The sequence below is a fragment of the Hippoglossus stenolepis genome, chromosome 9, assembly GCF_022539355.2.
Source record: "Hippoglossus stenolepis isolate QCI-W04-F060 chromosome 9, HSTE1.2, whole genome shotgun sequence".
NCBI classification, from domain to species: domain Eukaryota; kingdom Metazoa; phylum Chordata; class Actinopteri; order Pleuronectiformes; family Pleuronectidae; genus Hippoglossus; species Hippoglossus stenolepis.
The window spans coordinates 20,502,914-20,528,880 of record NC_061491.1 but is presented as its reverse complement, the minus strand read 5'-3'; the positions used below and the strand labels follow the sequence as shown (position 1 = coordinate 20,528,880).

General features: G+C 41.9%; 1 protein-coding gene across 1 annotated transcript in view; it reads left to right on the top strand.

Moving 5' to 3' along the window:
• fbxl17 (F-box and leucine-rich repeat protein 17) overlaps positions 1 to 25,967 on the top strand; it is a 216,281-nt gene that overhangs the window by 47,396 nt on the left and 142,918 nt on the right. Inside the window, exon 7 of the mRNA XM_035165220.2 lies at positions 23,621 to 23,728. Within this exon, the coding sequence (XP_035021111.1) occupies positions 23,621 to 23,728 (108 nt within the window). The remainder of the gene's footprint in view (positions 1 to 23,620; positions 23,729 to 25,967) is intronic.

Below are 25,967 nucleotides of genomic sequence, written 5' to 3'. Positions count from 1 at the left end.
CCAAGAATTACTCCTCATTGGTTACACAGGAGACAATTTCACACACACAATAATACACTGTAGGACAGAAATGTCCTCTGGGCAGTTTAATGCGTAGTATTCAGTTTTAAACGTGATGGACGACACGTGGCTCCAGCAACGGAGCGCCGTGGGATGTAGGATAATTTAAACTCCGATGGAAGTTAAGTCCATTTCCCAGAGTGACCAGACTCCCTGATGAAATCCCTATATATTTTTATTTTATTTTTTGGGTAACCTGTAGCTAGAGGGACGTCACTGTTGTCCTACATTTCACCTATATTTTCAAGGTAAAACGTGTCACTAGATAGGAAAAAATAGGCTGTTTGCTGTCATGATTAGATTATAATGATGATGTGCCAGATGCCGCCAGTCACCCATGATATTCTCTGTAAATACAGCAATATGCCGGTGTCCTATTTTCCTGTGCAGTCAGTGCTCCCAAAAAAAGCTGGATATGACTCGTTCCCTCGATTCGCTCTTTCCGGCTGCTGTTCGTTGACTTCTCCTCTCGTCAGGTCGTAGAACACGTCCCTCTGTGGATTTGAAAAGGAGGAAACTTTTCATTGTGATATAAAAGTAGTGGACCTGTGTGACCCTTTAAGATGATATTTCCTGCAGATCCAGAGAGAGATTAACTAAAACACACCAAAGACAAATGAATCCAGGGCAGCACTTAAAAATGGTGTTACACTCACTGTGCTGTGTGGCCCTTTTGACAATCTCTCCAATGTGTGCTCACCTCGTCAAATGAGGCTCTGCAGCAGTTTTGCACTTTGGACTTTGTAAAAGCTTTCATGGTGAATACCTGCTTATGAAAATGTGAGTCACATAGGATGTTTATAATTGATAAGTGGTGTATGGATCTATTCATGAAATAACTAACACTCACAAACACATGACACAGTTGTGAATAGATTTATATTTTGAAGATTTTAGAATGCGTGCATCCATTATCTATACTGGTTATCTTGTAATGGTTGCGGGGGGGGGAGGAGCTGGATCCAATGCCAGCTGACATTGGGTGAGAGGTGGTCTACAACCTGGTCTGGTCGCTATGGTATCACAGGTATCAACAACCTAATCCCAATCCGCATGACTGTGGACTGTGAGCGGAAGGCATAGCACCCGGAGAAAACTCACGCAGACATGCGGAGAACATGGGTGAACTGGGATTCAAACCGAGAACCTTCTTGGTGTGTAGCCACACTGTGCCGTCCTTTTAGAATCCAGCTTCGGTCAAATCATATACAGTCACAGTTTGATAGTGATTCATTCATGTTTCATATTTGCGCGAGCTCTGTAGACGTCTAAAAGCTTAGTAAACACGACATGTCACAACTAGTTTGACACAGAATTGCTTTTAGCTGAGATTTTGTAAATATTCTCCACGTATTAAAATTTCCACCCTATTCACTTAGTTCAATTTTTTCAGTTGAATGAAAGCAACTGTGATTATTGCAAATGAGGTTTTATGTTTGTGTGTTGGTTGATATTCATGATATGTTCTGAATGGTCTTGGACGTCCTCCTCTCGCCTCCTGCTCTGAACTGGGATCTTTATCTCCAGGTAACTTTTGTACCTTTTTATCCAGGGGTTGATCTTCAGATGGTCCCATATTTCCCAGGTCTTGGTCTGGTGACTTTTCTTTATTCTCTTTGTCTTTGACTTAGTCTTTGTCCTTTTTCTCTCTGTCTCTCTCTCTCCTCCTCCTCACTCTTTGTCTTTTCGCCTGTTTCTCTCTGTTTTGTCATTGTCTCTTCTTTCTCTCCCTCTCATCCGTCTCTCTTTATCTTCTCTCACCCGACTGTTTCTCTCTCTGTTCTCAATAACAATATAGTGCACTTCAATTTGCTCTACTGGCAATAAAGATGGATGAAAACATGAGTGAGGGATTGGCTTGGTTGGTGCGTCCTCTGCCGCACAACCCTCACCCTCCCTGACACGTATCCCCCACCTTGCAGACTGTTACCTGGCAATCTGCTCAGCAGAGATGTGATTGTTGGAGCAACTCGAGCAGAAGTAACACTAAAAGGCTTTTAATCTGTATAAAATACTCCCTTTCTCATTGGAGCTTCTTTTTGTAAAAGAAAATTGAACATCCATTATCAGGGAACGGTATGTTGGAGAGATTTTAGGTGAGGATGCTGTGCGAAGTGTGTGTGTGTGTGTGTGTGTGTGTGTGTGTGTGTGTGTGTGTGTGTGTGTGTGTGTGTGTGTGTGTGTGTGTGTGTGTGTGTGTGTGTGTGTGTGTGTGTGTGTGTGTGTGTGTGTGTGTGTGTGTGTGTGTGTCAGTGTCACAGAGGCATTTTGAGTTATGCTTTGCTCACAGCGATGTCTGTAATTAGCAGTAAAAACCCCAGTGATGTGGCCGGGGCTGCTTTTCAAGGTTATTCATTCGGTCTGCTAAACTCAAGGAGTCTTTCTGCCCCAATAATTCTCATGTTCGGGAGTCTGTTCTCTGTATAATGATTGGAAGTGTCTGTTCATTATTAATTTAATATTCATTGCATATAAAATTTAATAATCTATTCTTCTAATGGGTTTTCCTTATGCATTTTGATGCTGTATCCTTGTTGCTGACCTGTGACCTTCCTCCATATTCCCGCTCTCAAATCACCTCGACCAGCGGTCTCTGTTTCATTCATCAAATATTAATCCGATTGAGTATATTAATAATTGATTATTACAATTCAGAATCAGACATCCGACAATCACCATGAAATAATAATTTTTTCCATTTGCTCACGGCACATTGATAATTCATATTTTCGCCATACTTCACTCCCTCCTCTCATTTCCCTCCTTGTCCTCTTTTCTTTTTTTTTCTTTCTCTGATCAGCTCAACACCTGGTGAGGGACCGAGGCCGTGTCACTGTCTCTCCTGTTACCATGGTGATTAGGAGGTTAGGAGCCCCACAAGGGCCCTTAATAAGGAGGAAACTGGGTGTGAAATTAAGGTTGTAGGGCAAATAAAGCATCTGTTTTTTTTTTTTTTAAAGCAAGACTGCGGAGATGGTGATTTTAATGTAAATGAAAGGAAAAATACAAACAGCAGGTGGTTTGTACGGCAGTTGCCTTCAGGTCAATTAAATTGGGGTTTGAATGTTTTTTTTTTATAACTTACTGTACGTACAGGTTTTCTTTCAACAAAGTAAATTTACATTTTATTCAATTTCTCCCAGCCTTTCCCCAAAGCACCTACAGACAATGGACCACTGATACGCTTTGACGACTCCTCATCATTTCTCATTAGTGATGGGGAAAGAATTAGCGTCGGCAGTGTTTCGTGTTTTGGGTCAAAGATTTTAATCCCTGTGGAGGTTTATTGCAACAACACTCGTCAGGACACTGGTGAACGTTTGCGTCTCACCGGACACATTACTGGCAGCCTGAACGTAAACACCAATATCAGTGTCTTGCTGGATTCTGCTCTCCATGTTCCCCTCGAGGTGAAAAACTACCACAGAACCATTTTTTTCTCCAATTGAACGTTTTATTTGCCAATTCTTAAGTCTGTTTTCTCGTCTCTGCATTCTCTCTCTGCTTTATTGTTGGCAAATACACATGTTCCTTCTCTTAATAAAGTCTTGACTGTTTCTGACATAATCAGTTTAAGCTTAATTCACATCTTGTTATGTAAATTAAACCAGATAATGCAGAAATGCCAATTTAATTTACACCAATATTTATACATATATATGTTTTAACACCTTTTAATGGATTTTGACATGAATGTTTCTATCATCAGGATAGAAAACAAGACGTCACTGACTTTAACAGGGGGCGTCTGTTCTGCTTGTTTTGTAACTAATGTTAACAGTGTAATTACCCTTAAAACACATAATTAAATAAGACTTGACAACTTAAAAAAGACTCACTCATTTGCACTATGATGAAGATGGAAATAGAATAAATTTAAACAGTAATTTGTATCAACTTTAACTGAAATTCCTTTATTTTGACTTTACTGTAGAGGTTCTAGACACACATTACATTATAATATTTGACCAAAATTAAATGAAAGTTAAATAAATATATAGATTTGTATCAATAATGGCATCATAAACAGGGAAATTGAGCTGATAAACATAGTTCCAGAATAAATTGGCAAGTTAGTAAAATGTCCTGCTTGAACAACTGTACATCTTTTATCATAAAATATAAGGGATCCTTAACAAAAATAACTCTTTTAACGGTGTCATGTATTTATCAGCTTATATGCATTAAAGCAATTGTTTTTTTTAAACTTTATATCAATATTGGAAGGTTCCCAGTTTCAATCTCGGTTTGGCTGGGGTGTGTGTAGTTTGAATGTTCCCCCTGTGTCTGCGTGGGGGGGGGTTTCTCTGTGTACTCTGACTTCCTCGCACAGTTCAAGGACATGCACACTCAGGTCGGGTTTATTAGGGTAGGTGTAGGTGTGAATGTGAGCGTAAATAGCTGTTTGTATCTGCAGTGCCTGCAATGTTTTCAATGTGTCTTAGCAGTTGATGGATAGTTTGACAAAAACAAATCGATGAGAGCTATTTGTTAACATAGAGAAAATGCTTATCTGAAGTTAAACCTGCCAGTGAGTGCAGCTGCTGTCGGAGTTACCCATGTACAGCACACTGCCTCTGGATGTTGCTCGTCAGTGACGGCCTTAATGGTGGTGGACAGGTATGGGATTGTGAATCAGTGGCCACTGGAGGAGGAAGCTGACCCCGGCTGTCTAACAGCTCATCACTGGGTGCTCCGATTCATTTTCGCAATTCCTAGATGTCTGTCTTTCCCTGAGGGCAATACCCAGCATGCCCCGGCTCTTTGGCTCACAAAAAGGATTGCCTCTGTAAAATAGTCGATGTGGGAGACGGGGGAGAAGAAGTCCACATGTGGGAGACCGTTTGATGTTTTCACAACTCTGTTTCAGCCTGTGTGGACTAAGCCTTCTACTCATGCAAACGACCAGCCTGGGCTTTGTCTTTGTGTGGGTGGCACTGTGGTGCAGTGGTTCGCGCTGTGGCCTTGGTTCTGGGTTTGAATTTTCTCGTCGATCGGGGTCTTTCTGTGTGGGGTTTGAATGTTCTCCTCTCACCTGCGTGGGTTTTCACCGTGTACTGCAGCTTCCTCACAGGGTCCGAAGACATGCAGCACAAGTTAATTGGAGACTGGAATTTGTCCGTAGGTGTGAATTTGAGCTTCTGTGGTCGTGTTGTCTCTGTGATGGACTGTCCACCTGTCCAGGGTGCACCTCGCCTCTGTCAGTCAGCTGGGATTGGCTCTAGCCCCCCTGCGGGCCTCAAAGACTAAGCGGTATAGATAATAGATTGATGGATGTTTTTGTGCGATTCTGCTGCTGTGGTTTGCGGATGTTCACAGCAAAACACGCATGAGAATGTTGGGTGGTATCAAAGTCTTAACCTCACTGCATTAATCATAACCTTCTTATATTCCAAGCCTGCTGGGCCCCAAATGCCGTCTTTGGTTTGTGGGTGTGTGTGTGTGTGCGCACGCATATGATGATACCACGAACAGCAGGGAATGCTTGTTAATAATACATTTACAGCTTTCTATCTGTGCTCTCTTACTCTTCTTGTCTTCCTTTTTGGCCTTGAACGCTTCACTGTCTTTATGAACCGCCCCAAACTGCTCTCCTCTGTTTTGCCTGGAAGTGGCTGCATCAGTCGATGGTCAATGAAATGCAGTCGCACAGCTTGACTCCTCACAGGTCTGTCGTTTGATTCAGCATGATTATTTTTCCCACTGATCTCTCAACATTTACTTCTGTCCTCATTTAGTCTACAACATGTCAGAAAACATGAAAAGGGACCCTTAAAGCAAGGCCTTAGTCATGAAGTCAACATTGGGGGGGGGGACCAAAAACTCATTATTAACCCATAATAATACATTTTTATGTATTTTGTTGTTTAAAACTATGTTTAATAATGTATTGTAAGTCTAATGTCTGCTTGGTAACATAAACATGTTTGTGTATTTTATATAGCTTTATATATTCATTTTTTATATTTTTAAAACTACAATTACATAAGTATATCAAACTATTTTAAATATATATGAATATCTTTACATTAGCATCTATACATTAGACTTAAGACAACAAACACATTAGGGCCCACACTGTTTAATATTTTATTGTATTATTTTTGAAACAATGGACAGAAATACATGCAGTGCTATAGATCTATGAAGACAAGTACAGTTATTTTAGCAAAAGGTTAAGCAAATTGCTTTTGATTGATCCTACACTAACCTTCTCTTCAGTCATCTTTTCTCCTCCTCTCTTCCTCCCCTCCCTCCTCCCCTCCTCTCCACTCCACTCTTCTCCTCTCTCTTCTCCAGTCATCTCCGCTCTCTTTTCTCCTCTCCAGTCATCTCTCCTCTCTTTTTTCCTCTCCTCCTCCCCTCCTCTCCACTCCACTCTTCTCCTCTCCTCTCTCCTCTCGTGTCCCCCCCAATGTGACTATTATAACTACTGCCCTGCCTTAAAGGGTCCTAGAACTCAAGGTGATGTTCTCAAATAAATACATTTATTTTTAACAACACAAAAATATAACATAAAGACAATGAAAAGCAGAAAAACTTTACATTGATTATTTCTTGGCACTTTTGTTTGATAAATGACCAATCTAAATTATTGCCATTAAATTAGATTTCTTTCTTTTCACAAGTGATTTATCGGTCAATTCATGTCTTTTTAAATCAATAAAGAAGTTAATTTTATGACATACATTTTCCATTGTGAAAAAAAAGTGAACCATCATATGTTTGATAGATAAATTAAATGATATTTCAAACTGTATCGATACATCTTCTGTCGTTCTCTGCATCAGAATCATTCTGTATTTTGTTTGTGTTGCAGACTGATCGTCTCAAAAGAAATTACACAGTTGCTCTTAAAATCAAAATATTGCAGATCTTATGATCAATTACTGATGGCCACGGGCGCCCCATCGTGTGCGTGTTTGTTTATGTGATACTGTATTTATGTGTGCGTCTGATACTGTGCGTCTCTGAGTACCCCACTAATGCACCAAGGACTCGCCGTGCCTCTCTTCCTCCCGCCGCATCGCAGAGATTGCCTAAGATAGCACATCTCCGTGTCAACCCCCGCTGAGCTGACTCTGCAGCAGGCCGTCCCATAATATCAGATTTTTATGCATCCCTATAATGTTGCCTGTAAATGTGCCACTCTTTTATCCTCCCCTCTGCTTTCTTTTATCATTAGCAGGACCTTGCAGGGGCAACCTGGGAGGCAGGTTGGTGTAGGGGTGTAGCTCTTTATTTTTGCCCTCCTGCTCATCTCCCACATGTGCTCTCACACAGAGAGACACGCGCGGGGCGTATAACTGCTGATGTGAGCTATTCTGCTGTTCTCTCAACATGATACTGTGGATACGCTGCTTCTCACTGTGAAGAAGAAGTAGCAAAAATAAATATTGAACTATTATTCCTTAGTCAAAGTTAAAGATGAATAAGTTAAATGGATAACAACGGTCACTTATATTCATAACTTCAGGATGATGTCAGACACCATTCATCAGTCTTTCCTGTATTTCTTCAGCCCCGGTCCACCAGACTCCGACCATATGAAAAGATGATAAAGCTGTTTCAGCCCATATTTTGTCCATCTGCACATTTTTAAGAGGAAATCGTGACCATGCTGCTCCGAGGACTTGTCTGCGTGGGATGGTTTTGATCACACAGAGGACAGATCTTTGCCTCTCTGAAATATCAAATGTGGTCGGAATTAGCAGTGCGACATCTGTACGGACGCCTAGCAACAGTGAATGCATCACAAACAAAAACTGGTGAAAAAGAGCAATTTTCTGCATCAGTCATGTTGAATCCTTAGTTTAATTTAAGTTACTTGTGCCTTCAGACATGCATTGAACTCCAGATTTTTTCCTGACATTTTTCCCTGATGGATCTTGAGGTGTAAAAAAACAAAGAAGACATTTACGAAGATGCCAACTTGGGTATAACGAGATTCGAATATGGGCCGGTGTTGATGTGCCGTAAGCAAAAACACATGACGCTTTACCCAGGCGCCATCTCTGGCCTGGACGTTCCAGATATTTTCCTGATGTCTTGAATGCATCTGACCAGGACCATCTCCTGCTGCGTTCTTCATCAGTGATACTGAAAAAAAAGTCCATGTCTGAAAATGACTTCGTATTACATTTAAATGGCCTTAAGAACAACAGTGGACGCTTGTGTCAACACTGTTTTCTGTTTCTTCTCACATTCTCATTTTCATTTGTCTGTTCATTCCTTCTGTGTGTGTGTGTGTGTGTGTGTGTGTGTGTGTGTGCGTGTGCGTGCGTGCTCTAAAACAGAGCGCTGTCCCTGCTGGACATGTCTTGCCTTTCATTTCTTAAATTCACAACAAAACCCCGGGGAGCCACACTGGTATTTCCGCGCTGGGCTCCTAACAACATGTGAGAGCACTGTTTTGTTTCAGCCGTTGGTTTTCTCAGCTCACTCACTCACTCACATGCCAATACATTTGGTGGAGTGACTCACTTTGGGTTGGAGTGTGTGTGGGTGTATGTGTGTGTGGGGGTGGTGGCTCATACATGTGGGTGAGATGGATTTATAATCTATACTGGATATGTTTTGTCTTTCGTGAGCCAGCGAATTCTCTCATACGTGGGGTTAAGCTCTCTTTACGCAGTGAAGTATCTGAAGAGCTTGTCCCTGTTGAGGTGTAGCAAGAGGCCTCTTTCTTATGTCATGTGCTACTGTCTAGACGACTCCCCCCTCCTGCACTGTCCCTCTCATTGCTTTTCTTTCTCCATTTTCTTTCTTTTTTCTGTTTTCATTTCAGGCTCTTGTGCTTTCCCCTCCGTCCTTCTCTCGCACTGCACCCCATAGCACCCAGGGGAACAATGGTTTTCTAACAACCTTTGCAGAAACCCTGTGGACCCGATGACTGTGCAATATAAATCAGAAAACAACACAAAATGTCAGTTTTCCCAGTTTTTTTTTTTTTGTACTGGCAATGCACAGGTTTACTGATACCCCAGGCCTTGTTATAGGCACATTTATTATGCAAGCCATGCTGCGTATGACCTAGCTCCTGCAGAATCTGCATTGACGTGGGTAATCTGAAAGTGAATAAAGGTTTAACAGTGACCCCTTAGCCATCTGTGATACTGCCTAGCTAATGAGCTCACCACTGACTCTCTCTGTGTCTGTGTCGGTCAGTCTCAGTCAGTCTCACGCATACATGCACAAACACACAGTGGACCTCTATAGCTATTAGCTATGTTAATGGGTCAGGTCCTTGTTAAACTCCTGGACATTAATTGTCCAGTTGAGCAGTAATGGGAAAGATAATGGTCGACTTGTCTGCAGCTTATTATGTAGGAGAAATAAAGCACTTGGCTTTGGAGCTTTCAGCAGGGACACATACATGTTAATGCCAAGCAAGCGGCTGTAGCTCAGGAGTCGGAGCAGGGTCGTCCACTAACCAAAGGGTCGGAGGTTCGATGTCCGGCTCTTCCGGTCTGCGTGCTGAAGTGTCCTTGGGCAAAATGCTGAACCCCAATTTCCCCCCCCTGACTGCTGTGCTGGCAATGTATGAATGATGTGTGAATTAGGATGTGGATACCCGACCTGAGCCTGCAGGGCTGGGTTCAGACAAGAATTTAGAAATCGGGTCACGTCGGCTGGGCTATCTACTTGCCTTTAATCTGGGAAAAGAGTCTTGGATAAAACGTCAGGTTTGGACATAAAAAAACGAATGCCTGTCGGGTAAGGGTTGGGCTTGGTTAATTTTCTCTTGGGCTTGGTTGGGTTTGTGAATGTGACTTGTAATTTAACTTGCTTTAAGTGATAAATAAGACTAGAAAAGTATCCATATAGTCCATTTACCACATCCCTACCTTTGTTTTGTATTGAAATTTGTTGTTTCTATTTCCCTTGCTTTTTCCTTCCCTCACTCGTGTTCTGAATCTGTTCCTCTGTAACTCTTCCAAACCAACACACCAGAAATCCATTTCCATCTAGTCGATAATTTCAGGGTTTCCTGCAGTGTTTTATAGCGAGGGCAGGAGGGAGAAAGAAGAGAGAGCTGCACGTTGGGGGGAACGAGTCTTTACAAGTTGTGAAGACAAGTGGAGACAAACAGTGCAAAAAAACATACAAAAGCAGGCTGACTCGCAGTGCAGCAGTCTCAGGAGTCAATGTGTGCAAATGTTTTTTGTGGCTGCATGTCACTGTGTGTTAGCGTAGTTGATTTTTTTGTGAGTCAGTCCTTAAACAGATGTAAAAAGAATACAGGTTGTAGACAGGATTTCTTTACATTGTGCTTCTGTGTAGGACAGTTAGTTAGAAGCTGCCTCGCTTATAAAATGTATGGAAAAGAGCCTCTCTGTCCTCCCTGGCTCTTTATATTTGAATCATACCTCCGTCTCTCTGACAGCAGATATCTGTCCCTGTCTCTGCTCATACCATCACTGTGAGTTATGCCTTGTGAATGAGCTCTGCACAGGCCGATAACATGTAACAGCCTTCTAATTCCCCTGCCCGGGGCACTGTCACCTACCTGGCCATTATCTGCATAACAGAACGCCCAGGATGCTCTTGTGTGTGCGGATGTGGGGTGCACCTGCCGAGTATTTAGGATGTCAACTGTCTCCACACCGCTTCCCGGGCTCTAATCATAAAGCCCGAGCAGGCTGAGGCGGCATGCCCGGTGGCCATGAGGGCAGAGCAGGCCACTACCCTAAGGCCAGCCCTGGGTCTTTCTTCCCTACCATGACATTGACAAGGTGGAGGGAACGAAGTAGGGACTCTCACTGTGGATGTAGTGTTGGAGACGGTTCGAATCAGGTCACTGTGCCTACAAGCCTGACATATTGTGTCCGTCCCTTCCGACAGAAGAACAAAACAAAATCAGCCGTAATGACTTTCTTCATTACAAATCGTTAGCAGATGGGTTTGACTAAGAAAGATTACACATTTAATGTTGGCTTTATTAAAATGAACTAATAATTAAATGTCTGGAAAATGAATGAAGGAGGCTCATGACGTGAACTAATGATTAAAAGCTAAAGTTGGTGTGCAGGAATGTTTGGACCCACTGGTTTGATGTGTGTGAGTCCAGGAAAACGGACTCACACACATTTTTTTTTTCTTCTTTTGGTCTCTTTCAATTTTCATCCTGCCTCTGCTGCAGCTGTCCGGCTGTGCCTGACCTCTCTCTTTAATCATCCTGTTAATCTGGAGGCTGTCCATTGTGACCGAGAGGCTCCACAGAGCCTGTTGCACCTGTGTCCAACATTCATGATCATTCAAGGGGGGCACGGCTCTCGGATTGTGTGACAATAAGCCAGTTTAGTCCAGATCCTCACGCAGCCGGAGCTGTGGTTTCCTTTTCAAAGCGAACTGGGATGTGAACACTGCAGATGAGGATGAGTTTTGTTCATGGTAAAAATTAAGAGAAAGATGATGAGCCGATAGCTCACTGGAAAAACAAGTGGAAAGTCATGCAAGAAGATCAGAGAAGTGATCTGAACAGTGTGTTGGACTGTGTTCGGACAAAAGCAGCCGTTTGAAACGGTTTCTTAAAGAGTTAGAGAGAGACTGATGTCTGGAATCAATATGTCCCCTCCTACACATATTTTCAGTTAAATGTTTTCTGGCCTCTTCTCACGTCACAAATGACCAACATATTAAATAAGCACGTTATGCTCTGCTTTATGCTGCAGCCAGTATTACGTCAATGGGAAATTAGCTTTTCTCAATCTGAACATGTGATAAAAGGAAACCCCTTTAAACAGCAAAGCTTCTGCTTGAGAAACCTGACTTCTTTAAATTAGATAGAGTTAGTAAAGTTTCTAACTTTACAATTCTGAAGTTAGAGCAGCACTGTTTATAGGCAAAGTGAGGTGAGAGCTCGATACAGAGGAAAACGGTATTGAAATAAATTAAGGTAAATAAGTGGAAGTAAAGAAAGCAGTTTGTTTCAGGCGGGATGTTTTATTAAATATAAGATTCACGATTCACAGATATATATATATATATATCAGCAACACATGATCAAAAACTGTTGAACTATAGGAAAACAAATGATAATATCTAAGAAAAAAAATGGCTTGTGGTCATTTACTTTGTTTTAACTCTTTTCTTGAAGTGAAGACACTTTTACATGATTGGTCGCCAGTGACCACTGCTAAATGTCCAGTGCTTCTATAAAATGTGAGAAACCCTTTAGCACCCAGTGGTTCTTTGGCTAATTATGTCATGATAAAACAGACGTGGTACGCAGCAAGGCCGTGCTGAGATTAAGATGAGATTAAAAATGCAACATGGGAGGGCTCAGGTCTTTTTTCCTATTATCTGCATAGTTGCATTTTTCACATCACAAACTCTCTCACATTCACACACTTAGGGCTTCACGGTATTTGCTGAATAGCTTATTTAGCAAGGATTAACATCAAAGATCCACCAACAAGATCAATGTCATCTCCAACAAACTCCAAAGGTTTTGAAAACTGCTGTTTTCCCTGAGAGAGAAAAGAGCGTTGAAGTTGTTTGTTGCTGGGCCTGTGATTCTCTCAGCCGCTGCCAGCTCCCGTTCCATATCTTATACTGTCGATAAGAAGAGGCGGCAGCTCCCTCCATAGACTGCTGAACAGCACAATCCAATATGAGCCACAGCTGTAACGCCAGGCATCGATGGTCGCGTCACAGCAGCGGCCTGTCATTCTGATCCAGGTCTGTGGTCAAATTGGCCTCTTTAAGCCCCATTTTTCATCATTAGCATGAGACATAAAACTGATCTCTAAGTAAAGCTTGGAGTGGTCCTGAAAAGTGACCTGAAAAGTCAATTTCCAGTCCACCCTGATAGATTGTCCCGCTCAGTTACCAGGGGAACTGAAAAGGGTTAAGAGGTTCAGAGCTGTGCAGACCAAGTCTCTCAGTGGGTCTTCCACTTCTTTTCAAAGAGGCAGACCACCAGTGAGACACTAAACCAGGTCATACATGGGTCCTGTTGCTGTGGAAAAACACGTTTCCATCTCTAAACAAATTACAGCATGTGGTATAAGCTGGTAGGACGTTCTTTTTTTAATCATAAAGCATTTACATGCACAATTAACAACATTAATAAAAATTATTAAATAGTTATAAAGTTTTATTGTCATTCCTCTGTACTGACGACAGCCGTGGCCAGAGACTTTATGTTTTCAGCCGGTTCATCCTTTCCATTATCGTGAATGACATATCTCTGGAACACCTTAAGGGAATTTTTCCAATTTTGACACAAGTTGAACTCAGGATGAACAGATTTCGGTGCTCAAAGGTCCTTACAAATCAGTTTTTTTCAAAACTCAGGAATGAAGATTTTAATTCTGACAAAATACACCAAATGCCTTTTATCAAACTCCATCAAAATCCTCACTACTTATATTATACAAGTCTGTACAGTCAAGGATGCAAACTGCATCTTCACTGGTTGGCAGAGAATTGGCTGCTGCTCAGGAGGAAGAGCGGGTCGTCCACTTATCGAAAGGTCGTGGTTCGATATTTAAGTGTCCTTGGACAAGACACTGAACCCCAGGATGCCTCCAATGGCTGACCTTCTTGGCATTTTCACTGTTATGTGCTAAAACACAAATCCTGCATCTTCAAAAGTCAGTCCAGCTCTTAATAGTTTTAGTGTAAGCAAATGCTTCTGTGTGAGTCTGTACAACACAAGCTGAAGGGCGAGTTAGAAAATTGATGGCTTGCTCTCGGCAGAGTAAATTGGTTTAGAAGTAGAATTTCCAATAATGCATTTTCTCTGGCCTCCCCTGAAAGAGGGTAAAGAGAATAGCGAGTTGTATGTTTTTGTCATGAAATGGTGTATTTCTCCAACCGGTATTGAGTCCAACCTGTGTGTGCTTCTTTGAAAGGCCGAACTGTCACTCTATTGTACACACCAAACCTTTAGTTTCATTGTAACATGGACCAACACAGCAGCGACAGTGGACCGCGTTGTCATCACTCTGTAGCACTCACCAGCCCAGGGCCTCTCACTATATAGCATGGAGCCATAGAGCTAATACGGCACGTTGACATTGAGGATGAGCCCTTCAGCGAATAAACGCTTGGGAAAAGAACACACTGAGATTTGAAAACTCCAGAGAGAGAGGTGTTCGAGGGCTTTGACAATGCGCTGTAATGACAGACACCACTTTGCATTTAAAGAAGTAAAATGTGTCTCTCAGACTCCTCAACAGTAGCTTCTGATTTCCGCCCGACACGCGGCAAAGAGCTATTGATATATCGCTTTGGAAAAGAACACGCTGGGATTTGAAGCCTCAGCAGAATGGGTACAGGGTTTTGACAATGTGGTGTAATGACTGTGCATTTATAGGAGTAAAGTATGTCTTTTTGCTTCAGCCTAAAGGGCTTTTGATTTCCATCTGACACGCAAAACAAAGCACTATTGATCCTTGGGGGTGGGGTGGGGGGGGGCAAAACCTCTTCTTCATCTTTTGGAAACTGCGATGAAGGGGTCTCCAGAAGGCAACGCTCACTGCCTGCCCGCACAAACACACACATGTACAATTACCCATACACACAACCGCTTCATGAGAGAAGACAGTGTATGAAACTCTGAAGGCTTAAGCCACCGAACAAATGACAGGTAATTTTCAGTTAAGCGTGGAGCGTGCAGACGAGTGAGCCGATCAATCACTTTGGCGATGACCCATGCAGATTCCAGTTCTTCCTGGCATCACCAAGGCTGCTGACATCGATAGAGCAAGACAAGATGGCTTGACAAGTGCATGTGAGGGAAGAGAGAGAAGTGTGCACTGTGCATATTACAGATAGCACATTAATCGATTTCCGATAACATTGCATAAAACGCTTTCTTTGTTCAGGCTACGGAATTATTGCTGCCAAATAGGTACCATTTACTTTTTTTTTTGTGAGTTATGTGAAAAGCATAGGGCAATTTTTTCATGGATTTCTTTTTTCCAAGTGGGTCTGAGATGGCCACAGCTGGAGAAAAGTGGACGTATTGATCCTGGGAGTTTCATTTTTCAAACATTGTCATCTTTCAGAGCCAGCTTCGATTTTTGAAAAATATACAGTGTGCTTTTCAGACCATTTTATGGCCCTTTTTGTCTCAGTGTACAGTGGAGAGATCTGAAGAGCCGCTGGCGAGGTGGTAGTTGGTGAAAGTGGACGACCACACTCCTATCAGGCAGACTAGAAGTCATTATTTTGGCCTAGTGCACGTTTAAAGAAGAGCAGCAACTACCAACTATGTATTTTTATTACCTGTCAATGTCCTTATTAATATATTGATTGAATGTGTCTTTAAAATGTACTAAAATAGTGAAATACCTTATTTAATCCCAAGAGTATTATTACATTTACCTTCGTATGAAAACAGAGAAAAGCCACAATTCATCATATATGAGAAGCTGAAACCACCAACTATTTGGCAGGTTTGTCTCATGACATAACAATAGACTGAGTATGAAAATCATACTTGGTCAGGTGACTTGAAGAGTAAGAGACAAATGGTTTGTACTTTAAACCACGTTTGACTGCATCAGTGTCCCCAGATGGTGATTTTAATCAGACGAGATGAAAAAGCAATAATGTTTTTATATTTACAGTTCACATGTCGGTCATCTATTAAAGAAAATTACAATCAGGGCTCTGATTAGTGTTTTGTTTTTTTCATTATCAATTCATCACTATGTCAGAAATAGAAAAAACATGAATTTCTGTCGGTTTATCTAGAGCCCGATACCATAAAAGTTTTGTCCGACCAACATCAGAAATTGCAAATTTTAGGTGTTTTTGCTTTAAAGCGTTCAAGGACTTTCTGTTGAGAAAAGTCCTTGCTTGAATAAAATGTCTGTTTTTACAAAATCCCACTTACTTGATTCGCCTCCTCCTGCCCCCAGTATATGTTTAGTAATAGTGTGAGAGCGTGGCTTTCTGCTTCCTTTGTTTTACACGCTTGGCTTCTGACCAGGCTGCTCTTTCACCAGCTCAAAATAATGAATAGGTCAAATGTTATGAAAGGCAAGAAAGATGGTGAGAGAATGGCGCATGTCAAGTGCCCGCAGCATGGCATTGTGGGTAGTAGCACAAGCACAAGCTGACACCACTGCCCCTCTTTCAGCTGTGAGGGCGTGAGTGAGCGCCCAAGAGCAGCCTGTCCTGGCTTCACCTCGAACTCGACCTGAAACAAAAATGGCTTCTGAATTAAACCATCACTAACTGAAGGGTTTTATCATGTCCCCCATTTGCACATATTAGATTGTACTCTTTAGACATGAAGATATATACATATAGATATAGTGGATATTATAAAATCTAGGCACTGAGTCCTTTTCAGAACTTCATTAAATAAAAATGACTTCTTGAGAATAGTATTTCATTTTCTTTGATGACTTGATGGAGACACAAGAACCTCTATTAAGTTTCAGTGGATTTCCTGCGACTGGCAGTGAAGGGACTTCTTATGCAAAGCCCCTGGATGGCATGAAGATGGATCGTTAATAGAATGTGTTGCAGTGTACTCAGTAATCATTATTAATCTGTGTGTCGGCGGATTCTTTCTCGTGCCCGGCCCAGTGTTCATAAAGCTTGGTTAATTAGCCTGATTGATTAGTCGGTGGTGATTCAGAGCTCTCATCGCGGCCCCTCATCCCGTCAGGCCCCCTAATAAGATCAGATTGCTCTCATATTCATGTACCCCCCTACACACACACACACACACACACACACACACACACACACACACACACACACACACACACACACACACACACACACTCACACTCACACTCGCAAGTAAGCACACGACTTGTTTGGCCTGTCACACCACCTCTCCATCTTTCTCTCTGCCTGTCTGTCACATCCATATTTAGACAGGATTTAGAGGCATGAAAGAAGCAGTCAAGCTTGCCAAAGCAATACTCTGAAGACTAGAGGCTACATTATGTTAACATAAAAAGATTGCAAATCTCCCATTCCCCTTCATCCCCTTCTTTTCCTCGTCTTCCCCCTCCCCCTCTTCTTACCCCCCTTGTCTCTCACTGTGATCCATCCCGTGTTACTGTCTCATCACATCTCATAAATATGACGAGTCCCTCTGTTTAGCCAAGGAAAACATCACGGGAGACCGGGACCTTTACATCTGTCTAGACTCAGCTGTGTATTTGGTCTGGCTGTGTGCAACCATGTGTCTGTCTGAATGCCTTGTGTGAATGTTTTCATGTCAGCATGAAAAAAGCATGTTAATATCTTTGTTTCTCTGCAGGCCTGAATGTGCACCAGCTTTGCTGAAGCCTCAGTTGCAGATCAATACACATGCACTGCTCCAAGAGAGCCGCCCTGCACTTATCGCACAGTGCCTGCTCATCAGCACAGAGACAGCACAGTAAAGAGACTCTCCCTTGCTGTAGTAAAACTTTACGACTTTCCGTGTTGCTTTTGTCTCCAGGCATTGGATATTACAGAGGATAATAAGTATTCATTTAGATTTTTGCCAGATCACCAGTCCTCCGCATCAATACAGCCCATCTGAGCTCTTTAAAAGGAGACAAAGTTCGGTCTGTGTGTGTGTGAGTGTGCATGAGTTTATGAGTGTGCATGCGTTTATGTGTTTGCAACTAAGTTTGTGTGATTGTGAGTTTACTCTGAGGCTGTGATGAACCCACTGCAGTATCGCCCCTAAGAGAGTGTTCATGGAGAAAATGATTACCTCGGAAAGTGCAGAACTTTGATGAAAATTGTCCCACCTCAATTTGCACCTCGCAGGCAAGCAGTTGGCGTCCTTGTTTATGGGTAATATTGGAAATCTCTAAAATTAAAATACAGCGGATTCAGTAACAGAGAGCTTTCATCGTGATATCCGATGGCCTTTTATTGAGTCTTTTTGCTGAGTAAAGTGCTCTTTGTAACTGTGAAGTAGAAGTGTATAGACTTTTGCTTTATTCTGGTATAAAACAGACTTTTTAAAGTTTTGGACCCTTGTTTACTCCAAAACACAGATATTCAGCAGCTTCATCAGGCCTTATATCTGCTCTGATGGGCCCTGCTGGTTTGATAGGCTCTGAATGCCGTGGCTGATAAAGTACGAGCAGTTTCATCGACCTCCACCTACTTTCCAGAAATGGAGCCAAAATATCCCAAATACGATCGCTGCCTTCTTGCACATTTGGAGCCAGGGCGTCTGTAGTGGCGATCGTGGATCGTTATAAAGGGCTCAATACATGGGCTCAACCAATCGTGGGTCAGTCTCAGATGTTGATCATGATGATTGACCCTGTTTATATAGCATCAAAAAACGTATTAAAAAGAAACTTACCTGAAAATGTTCAACTTGACTTTTTAGATGGGGTTTATGGGCCAGGGGGCAATCGAGATGCTTTGGCTTCACTTTTGTGGGGCTTTCATGTCGTCCATTTTGTTTAGTTTATGACTCTGTCTGTTATAGTCTGTGGTTTAAACCATATAAATAATTTTGCAAACTAATACATAAGAGACATAATTATTTATTTCAACACAAACATCTTTTCAAAGATCTACATAAGTAAGATTACAGAGTGAAATATGAGTTAATAGTTTTTTTAACCAGACATCAGGCCATGCTCATTTGGGTGCATGTATACGAAATGTGCCCTCAGGTTGATAGAATGCTATGCTAACGGTTAGCATATAACTTTATCTCAATGTTCAATTCTCCAATATCTGTATAAGCACAACTTCAACATGCTGTTGAGCATATTTTACAGTAATTTCCAGATGATGCTGCCAAGTCTTGTTTGAGTGACAATTGTGCGGTTACAGCATAACTGTGGCTCTATTTCTCTGCTCTGATTCTGAGGTTTCTGGCTGGTCGTCTTCCAGGCGCAGCTGGAGCAGAGGTCGGGCTCCAGCTGGTGATGAGAAGTTGAAACTTCTGCCACCTTTTGCTTTTTTTTCAGGCAGCTTAGTGTATTTTTTCATAATGTGCATGTGTGGGATGAATCAGTTTTTGTGCGTCTGTGTGATTGTTGATCATTATCAGGATTTCAAACTTGCCCTCCACACACTCCTTAACCTGGCTTGTGTGTGTGTGTGTTTGAGAAATATGCACAATGGAAATTGTGACATAATTTGGAGCATTCTGACTGTGTTGTTTTTCTCTGTGAGAATCTGCCAGTTTTAAATGATGGAGGAATTTAGATCTTGGATGTGAGGGAGTGAGAAAAGCTACAGAGTGCGAGGTGAAAGGCAATCCCCTCTGGTCTTTCTCTGTTTCCATCTCTTTTCCCTGCGTGTTTGATGGGAGTCAAACAAGTCGTATGATAGACGATATTGACAAGCTTAAATGCCCTTATTGGATGAGAAGTGGCCCCTGGGTGCTGCCCCAGCGTTTTGTAAGAACAGACCGCCAGACAAAAACCACACACTCACATATAGAGCTTCCCCTTTTTGCTTCCACTGCACTCTCAACAATTACCTCCAACTCTTTTAAACACACACACACACACACACACACACACACACACACACACACACACACACACACACACACACACACACACACACACACACACACACACACACACACATGCGTGCACACTCACACACACATAGACAAACACTATCTTTACGACTGCAGCATTTTCGCCATTCCAGCCCACGTTTTATTTTTTTTTCTTCTGCTTTCCTTACCTCCTTCACCCACAGGCCATTAAACCAGATCCCTTCTAAAAGGCTTTAAGGCTTCTCTTGGCCGGCCACTTCTTCTCCAAAGCTCTGCCATGGCTCTTTTCATGTTTTTAAATCAAAGTCCATGAAAGGTTGAGGGGGAAGAGGGGGGATTTTGGGACGGGTTTTTGTGTTTGCGGGTTGGAGACAAATCTTCGCTACAAACCCATATGGTCTTACTCTCACACAGACACACACACGCACGTACACAGGCTTAATCTGATATGGTACATGCCCTCCTGGCCTGTTCTGCTCTGCTGGGATTTTACTTTGTTCTCCTCTCTCTCCCTTCTCACCTGCTGAGAGTTACTGTAGATGTGTAAGCTGTTTCTCTGTTTTTGTCTCTTCTGCTTTCACACACGTGTGCCCACACACACGCAGCTGCACCCACACACTCTGTGCTGCACAAACACCGGTATATGAAAGACGGTCTGGAGGTGGCCTCTGCTGTGATTCGCTCGCCTTTCTCGCAGATGATTATGATTTGAGGATCACTGCAGTGTGTAGCTTTTGATTTTGCTGGTAGTCAACCTGAAAATATTTTCCTTGATGGTTTCTTGGCAGAAGCCATGTTGGGGGAGCTCTGGTCAGTTCATTTCACCTGCCAGCTGCTCAGCATAGACTGACTGCTCATTCTGGATCCTGTATTTTTTTTCCTCTTCTCCAATTTTTGTACTCAGAAAGACAACTCTGCTCTCCCCTCCACCCTATCTCCACCTGGCCCTGCAGATCAGCCTCCATATGCATCAGTGTCTCGGAGAGGGAGCGCTGACTCACCTTCAGTTAATCTTTTCTGACTGCAGCGAGGGGTGATGGGTGGTGTGGTGGGTCCACACCTGAGGCGTAGAATTTGAAGGTGCATGTTATTGATCGCTCTGCAAAACTATGTTTTTCACCCCAGGTGGGGAACATTTTTCCTCTCAAGGGCCATTTAAATTTTCACAAAATCCTTCCTCGGGCACACTAAATTATTTAACAGATATATTATACTTTTTACTTGTTTACTTTTGTCTCTGACCTCATTTGATATATGATCGGTGAAACCTTTGGGGAATTCAAATAATTGACTGAAAAGTTGATTCATCGGACAAAACATGTTTATGGTTTCGAACATGACATGGAGTCATCCTGGAGGGACTGAATCTATCTATTTAGGTCCATACAAATCTGCTATTGCTCACCAAATAAACTGAGATTCATCCTCTGGGGAGCATGGATGCAAATAGAAAAATTCAAGGCAATCCATCCAATAGTTGTTGAAATATTTCACGATGGACCAAAGTTGAAGCAGCCTTTTTTACCCAGATAAGCCTTAGTGCATGTGACTTGATGAAAGATAAATGGACGCCTTTTCTGACCTCACTTTTCCTTCGCTGTCTCTCTGGGTCGTCCATCTTCCTCTGCCTCAATCTGGACAAGCATAGTGATCGGTAAATAGCAAGACTTGCAAGTAGTCGTTTAATTAGTGTTAGGAGGTAGGGCGCTACATGGATCCACGGACACACACCAGGCTGTGAATGAATAGAAGCGAGGTGGGGAGTGTGGCTCTGTGTCCCTGACTGTGTGGTCACAGGGTGACATCGACTAACAGTGAGATCCAGTTCTTTGCAACAAAAACATACCTATATTTCAACCCAATTCTGTAGCTCAAAACAGTCAAAGCTGAAACAATAGAGATGCACTGATGACCTCTGAATTATTTTATCAGTCATGAAGCTTATCTTGAAAATACAGTGTTGTTCCTGTAATAATCAGCCCTTGTTACTGAGCGGGTTCAAGGCACACCTGGCTGTCCTGTAGAAAAGCCTGACTGATTTATGGTTACTAGGTAAAAACTGTGTCCATATCTGCGTTTATGTTTGCAGAATGGTTGTATTTTATAGTTTGTATATGTCATAATGAGGGGCTGTCTTAGTGGCAATGAAGCAGGACCTCTGATTTAAAGGGGCTTTAGTTTCATTAATTAGTTTGAGTTTACAAACAAGTTGTATATTTAAGTCGGTTCTTGCAGGATATATTTTTAAAGTCTGTAAACTTTTTGTCAACTTTGTGCCTTCAGTTCCTGGTTGCAAGCCTCCACCTTCATCCCATCTGTTCTTGGGTTTAGACAGATTCAAACATTCAATCTTGTGTTCTTTAATAAATGATGGGGGTAGATTTACCTGGTTTCGTAAAGCCAGTAGTGAACTATGATTAATGAGGTAGCAGCTGGCCAGCTGTGTAATATATAAAAAAAATGTTTTAAGTCTGCCACTGCTTAAAGCATTTGACAGATTCTAACTCAAATGCAGAAGTTTGAAAAACGCAATAAAACAAGATTAAACAGGCGTTATAGTTTCAAGGATGTAACTTGCTGCTATCACCTCGTATCTGTGTCTGTGCAACGTTTCTGTTGTTGCACAAACTCAATACTGCAGCTCAATTGGCAAGTCACCACTCTCTGCAGTTTAACTGGCCAATTAATTATCTTGTCAATCCTGGAGTAAGGACACTGCCTGAGGAGCAGCAGTGATTGATGTACTATTTCGAAACCTCCTTGGATTATGACTAAGAATTAGCAGAATGTCCAGAATCACCATTTTGGGTTTGCAATAAGGAAATTGCTAAGCTTTTACCTGCCGTCTTTCCCTTTTGGCTCACTCTTTATTAACCTCAGGATCCATTTCTTGACAGTTGTGGTAAAACCACCGACAGAACTAATACATATTTAATATGAAATTCAAGATACTGAGTTTGAATTATTTTTAATGCTCATCTACAGAAATTGTACTTATTTCAAATGTCTTTGGAAAAAAAAAAAACTGTCTGAGAAAGCACCTACCTTCTCAAGCTCCAGTCAAGTGTTTCTTCTATAATTTGCTCCACTTGGAATTTCACTTTAAATTCAGACATAATTGGCATTTACCTTTCAAAACATGTCAGATTCAGAGTGCACTTTGACATACTTTAAAAAAGCATGTTAAGGCTGACAAGGGAACGTTTGTGTGTGTATCCATCACTAGCTTGACATGCTATGGGCGTTTTGGGAGTTTCATAAAGAATAATTGAAAATCTGATTTTGGATTCTTTCATGTTCTTTGATGTTTGTTTTTTGTTTCCTCGGTTAGTCACAGTGTAGATTGCCGTCTCTCTGTCTCCTCTTCTTGTTTTATTTGGCCTTTTTTGATTGATGAAAAGTTTGAGGAAGCACTGAGCAAACCCACAGAGAGGACAAACAATCTCCCACATATTGTTGCAGTGCAGAGTGTGGTGAGGGAGGTGGAGAAGCTATCAATACCCCTATTGATGACTACAGTGGAAGCTGGTGGAAATGCTTTCCTATTGATCGCTGATCCATTATGAGCTGTTACTCGACGGCTGGGTGAATGATGGGGAGCGGCCCATCCATCATAAGTCGCCCACGCAGCTTGGACCAAACACACTTCTGGCTGTTTTGTCCGTTATCCTCCTCCACCTCCTCCTCTCCTTCTGTGATCCTCCTTTTCTCTGCTGTTCTTCTAACACAAAACACACCGACCCTCTGCACAGATGGACCAAATGTTTTGGCTTGAATCTGACAGCACCTGTCTGCACACCTTTACCTTTGAAAAATGCACTCACTGAAATTATTTACTAAAATTACTGGCAAGTTCAGCTTGTCCCTGATGCAAACTAAAGGAAAACATGTCCTTCAGATGTCTTCTCTCCAAGAAGGCCATACCTTGATCCTGGAATTGTGAATGAAAGAAACACATTCACCATGTTTGGACTAAATTAATTAAATAAGATTAGTTCTTTAAGAGAAAACATGAAATACAAATATTTTTTGCAATGATTTTAACCTTCAAGGGTTTCTCACCTGGGAGACTAATGTAAAATCTCTCTTCTCTTCTGTCTGCAGGTCACTGATCGGTCCGTGCAGGCTGTTGCAGAGCATTGTCCTGAGCTGCAGTTTGTTGGCTTCATGGGCTGCCCTGTGACCTCCCAGGGGGTCATCCACCTCACAGCGGTAAGTACCACACAGATCTTTATATTATCAACTTTTATTACCTGGGGCGTATCCAGGAATTTTTTTCACTATCATTCAAACTGTGAGATGGGACTTTTATCAATCTTTTCGTTGATTTCTCAGGGAATAAATTATGAATCTTGATGAAAAAACTGTTTGTGCAGTTTGGTGCTGTTTGCATATCCAAATTTAAATCTGGATCTAGTGCATATAAATGTGGTTTCATAAGGCGACTGTATAAACTCTGAATACCCTTTTATTTATTAATGACGAAGTTCCTCAGTCGTGACCTGTTGTAGGAGCTCAAGTCCTATGTTTACCCTTTGTAGCTGAAGATACCGTACTTCCTGCAGAAGGTTAATTTCAAGTAACAGCTTAAGTCTAATTATTTGCATCATTAAGTGTCAAAAGAAGTTTCGGTCTGACTAAGTTGGTGCAATCCTGTTACTGTAGGCCAGCTCTCTCCGTGTTGCTGCAGGCCATGCAGTGTTTCCAGGGGGTAAATTTAAAATTTGGAGAGTAAACTCTGGGTGCTGGTTGTGTGTTTTATCTCAGACTTAGCTCTGAAGTTATTTTGCGTTAACTTTTAAATCTCATGAAAGCCTAATGAGATGAATCCTAATAATACGCTGCTGTTCCGACTACACCCTGCTGTTTGGATATTACCATGCTAATGAACAGGGCTCTGTGGTTAAAGATGTTCCATGCCATATAAACATGGACACACTTGCACTCACATGGTGATTGCTTGAATTTAATTCACCAGTAGGTAGTGCACCCTATTTTTGCTTCTCATTTATTTCCCTTTACCAACATAACCTCAATTTAGAGCGTGTAAGTGTGTGTGCACCTATGTCTGCACCCAAGTGTTCTCGTGCAATAATACTCTTCGATTTGTATTTGATGTATTTTGCCTTACATACAAGTGTGAACGTACACCTGCGGACCTGCGTGCGCCCATTCCTCCTCAAATGCAATTACAGTTGTGTTAATAGGACTCAGACACCCGATGCTTTGCAGCATTATTAGATTAAACAGCAGATTAATTTGTGCTCCTGGTTTTGCCCCTCTATCATCTCTACAGCCTCCACTGACCTTGGCCATGGTGTTGTAGACAGACAGTAATGAAGCCAGCCAGTCATAACAGCATTAGCATACCTGGAAGTGGACACACATACACGCACACACACACACACACACCCCTCATTATTATTTATTATGCTATTAACCAAGGTGAAGTTTTAGGAGTTCAAATGAGCAAGTTCATAATTCTGATAATATTTATGTTTATTTTTTTCTAAAGATCCAGTTTTGTTTCAGCGGGACTTTTTTTATCGAGGTTATGAGCTGCAACCAAAAACATGCATGACCACTTGCTTTTGATTGGATCACACGATCAATCTTTCTCACTTAGACTGAGTTTGTTCAGTTGTCATGGAACTGTAAATATTCAAACTTCCCCATTTTTCTAAGCACTTTTACAGACAACTTGACGACGCCTTAAAAATCAGATTGAATATTGAATGATTGACCTTGGAAACAGAAGCCACACCAAACCCAGCAGAAAGGACATTCCTGCACCTCACAGAACAAGTATGCATTCGTATCAAGGACGTCCAATCGAGAGGGGTCTCATATCTTCAGAAGTCACTTGATAATCTGGTGTAAAATTTCAGTCAGATTCTCCAGGGTAATATTTTGAATACCTACTTATAGATCCAGTCTAGTAAATCTTCTGAGATAGTAATTTGCCTGATTAGTTTACGACTGATAGATTTGGTTTATTTGTGTGGCGATAAGTAATGATCAAACTGCAGCACAGAAACAGGTAATTTAATCTGAGTGACCACTTAAAATACTCTTCTGAATATAGTTTCTGGCCCAGGTGTAATCAGTGAATCGTGCTGAGATGGAAATGTTTCAGTGATACTGGCCTAACTGCAGATTCACAGATATACAGTCAAAGCATCTCTCTCTGTGTTCTGCCCCATCACGTGTCTCATTCATTCATTTCTTTCTCTTACCTCTCTCTCTCTCTCTCTCTCTCTCTCTCTCTCTAATATCTGACTGTAATTATCTCGTTTAGCAGTTGATTCCTCCTCTCATTCATTCCCACTTGGTCCCGTCCAGTGTCGATTGAAAATCATATTCATGTTTAGAATCGTTGCATTTCTGATGACTCCGTGGACCTGCCTGCGATTCCAGGACTGCGGCGCTCCTCTCTCGTTCGATTATAGCA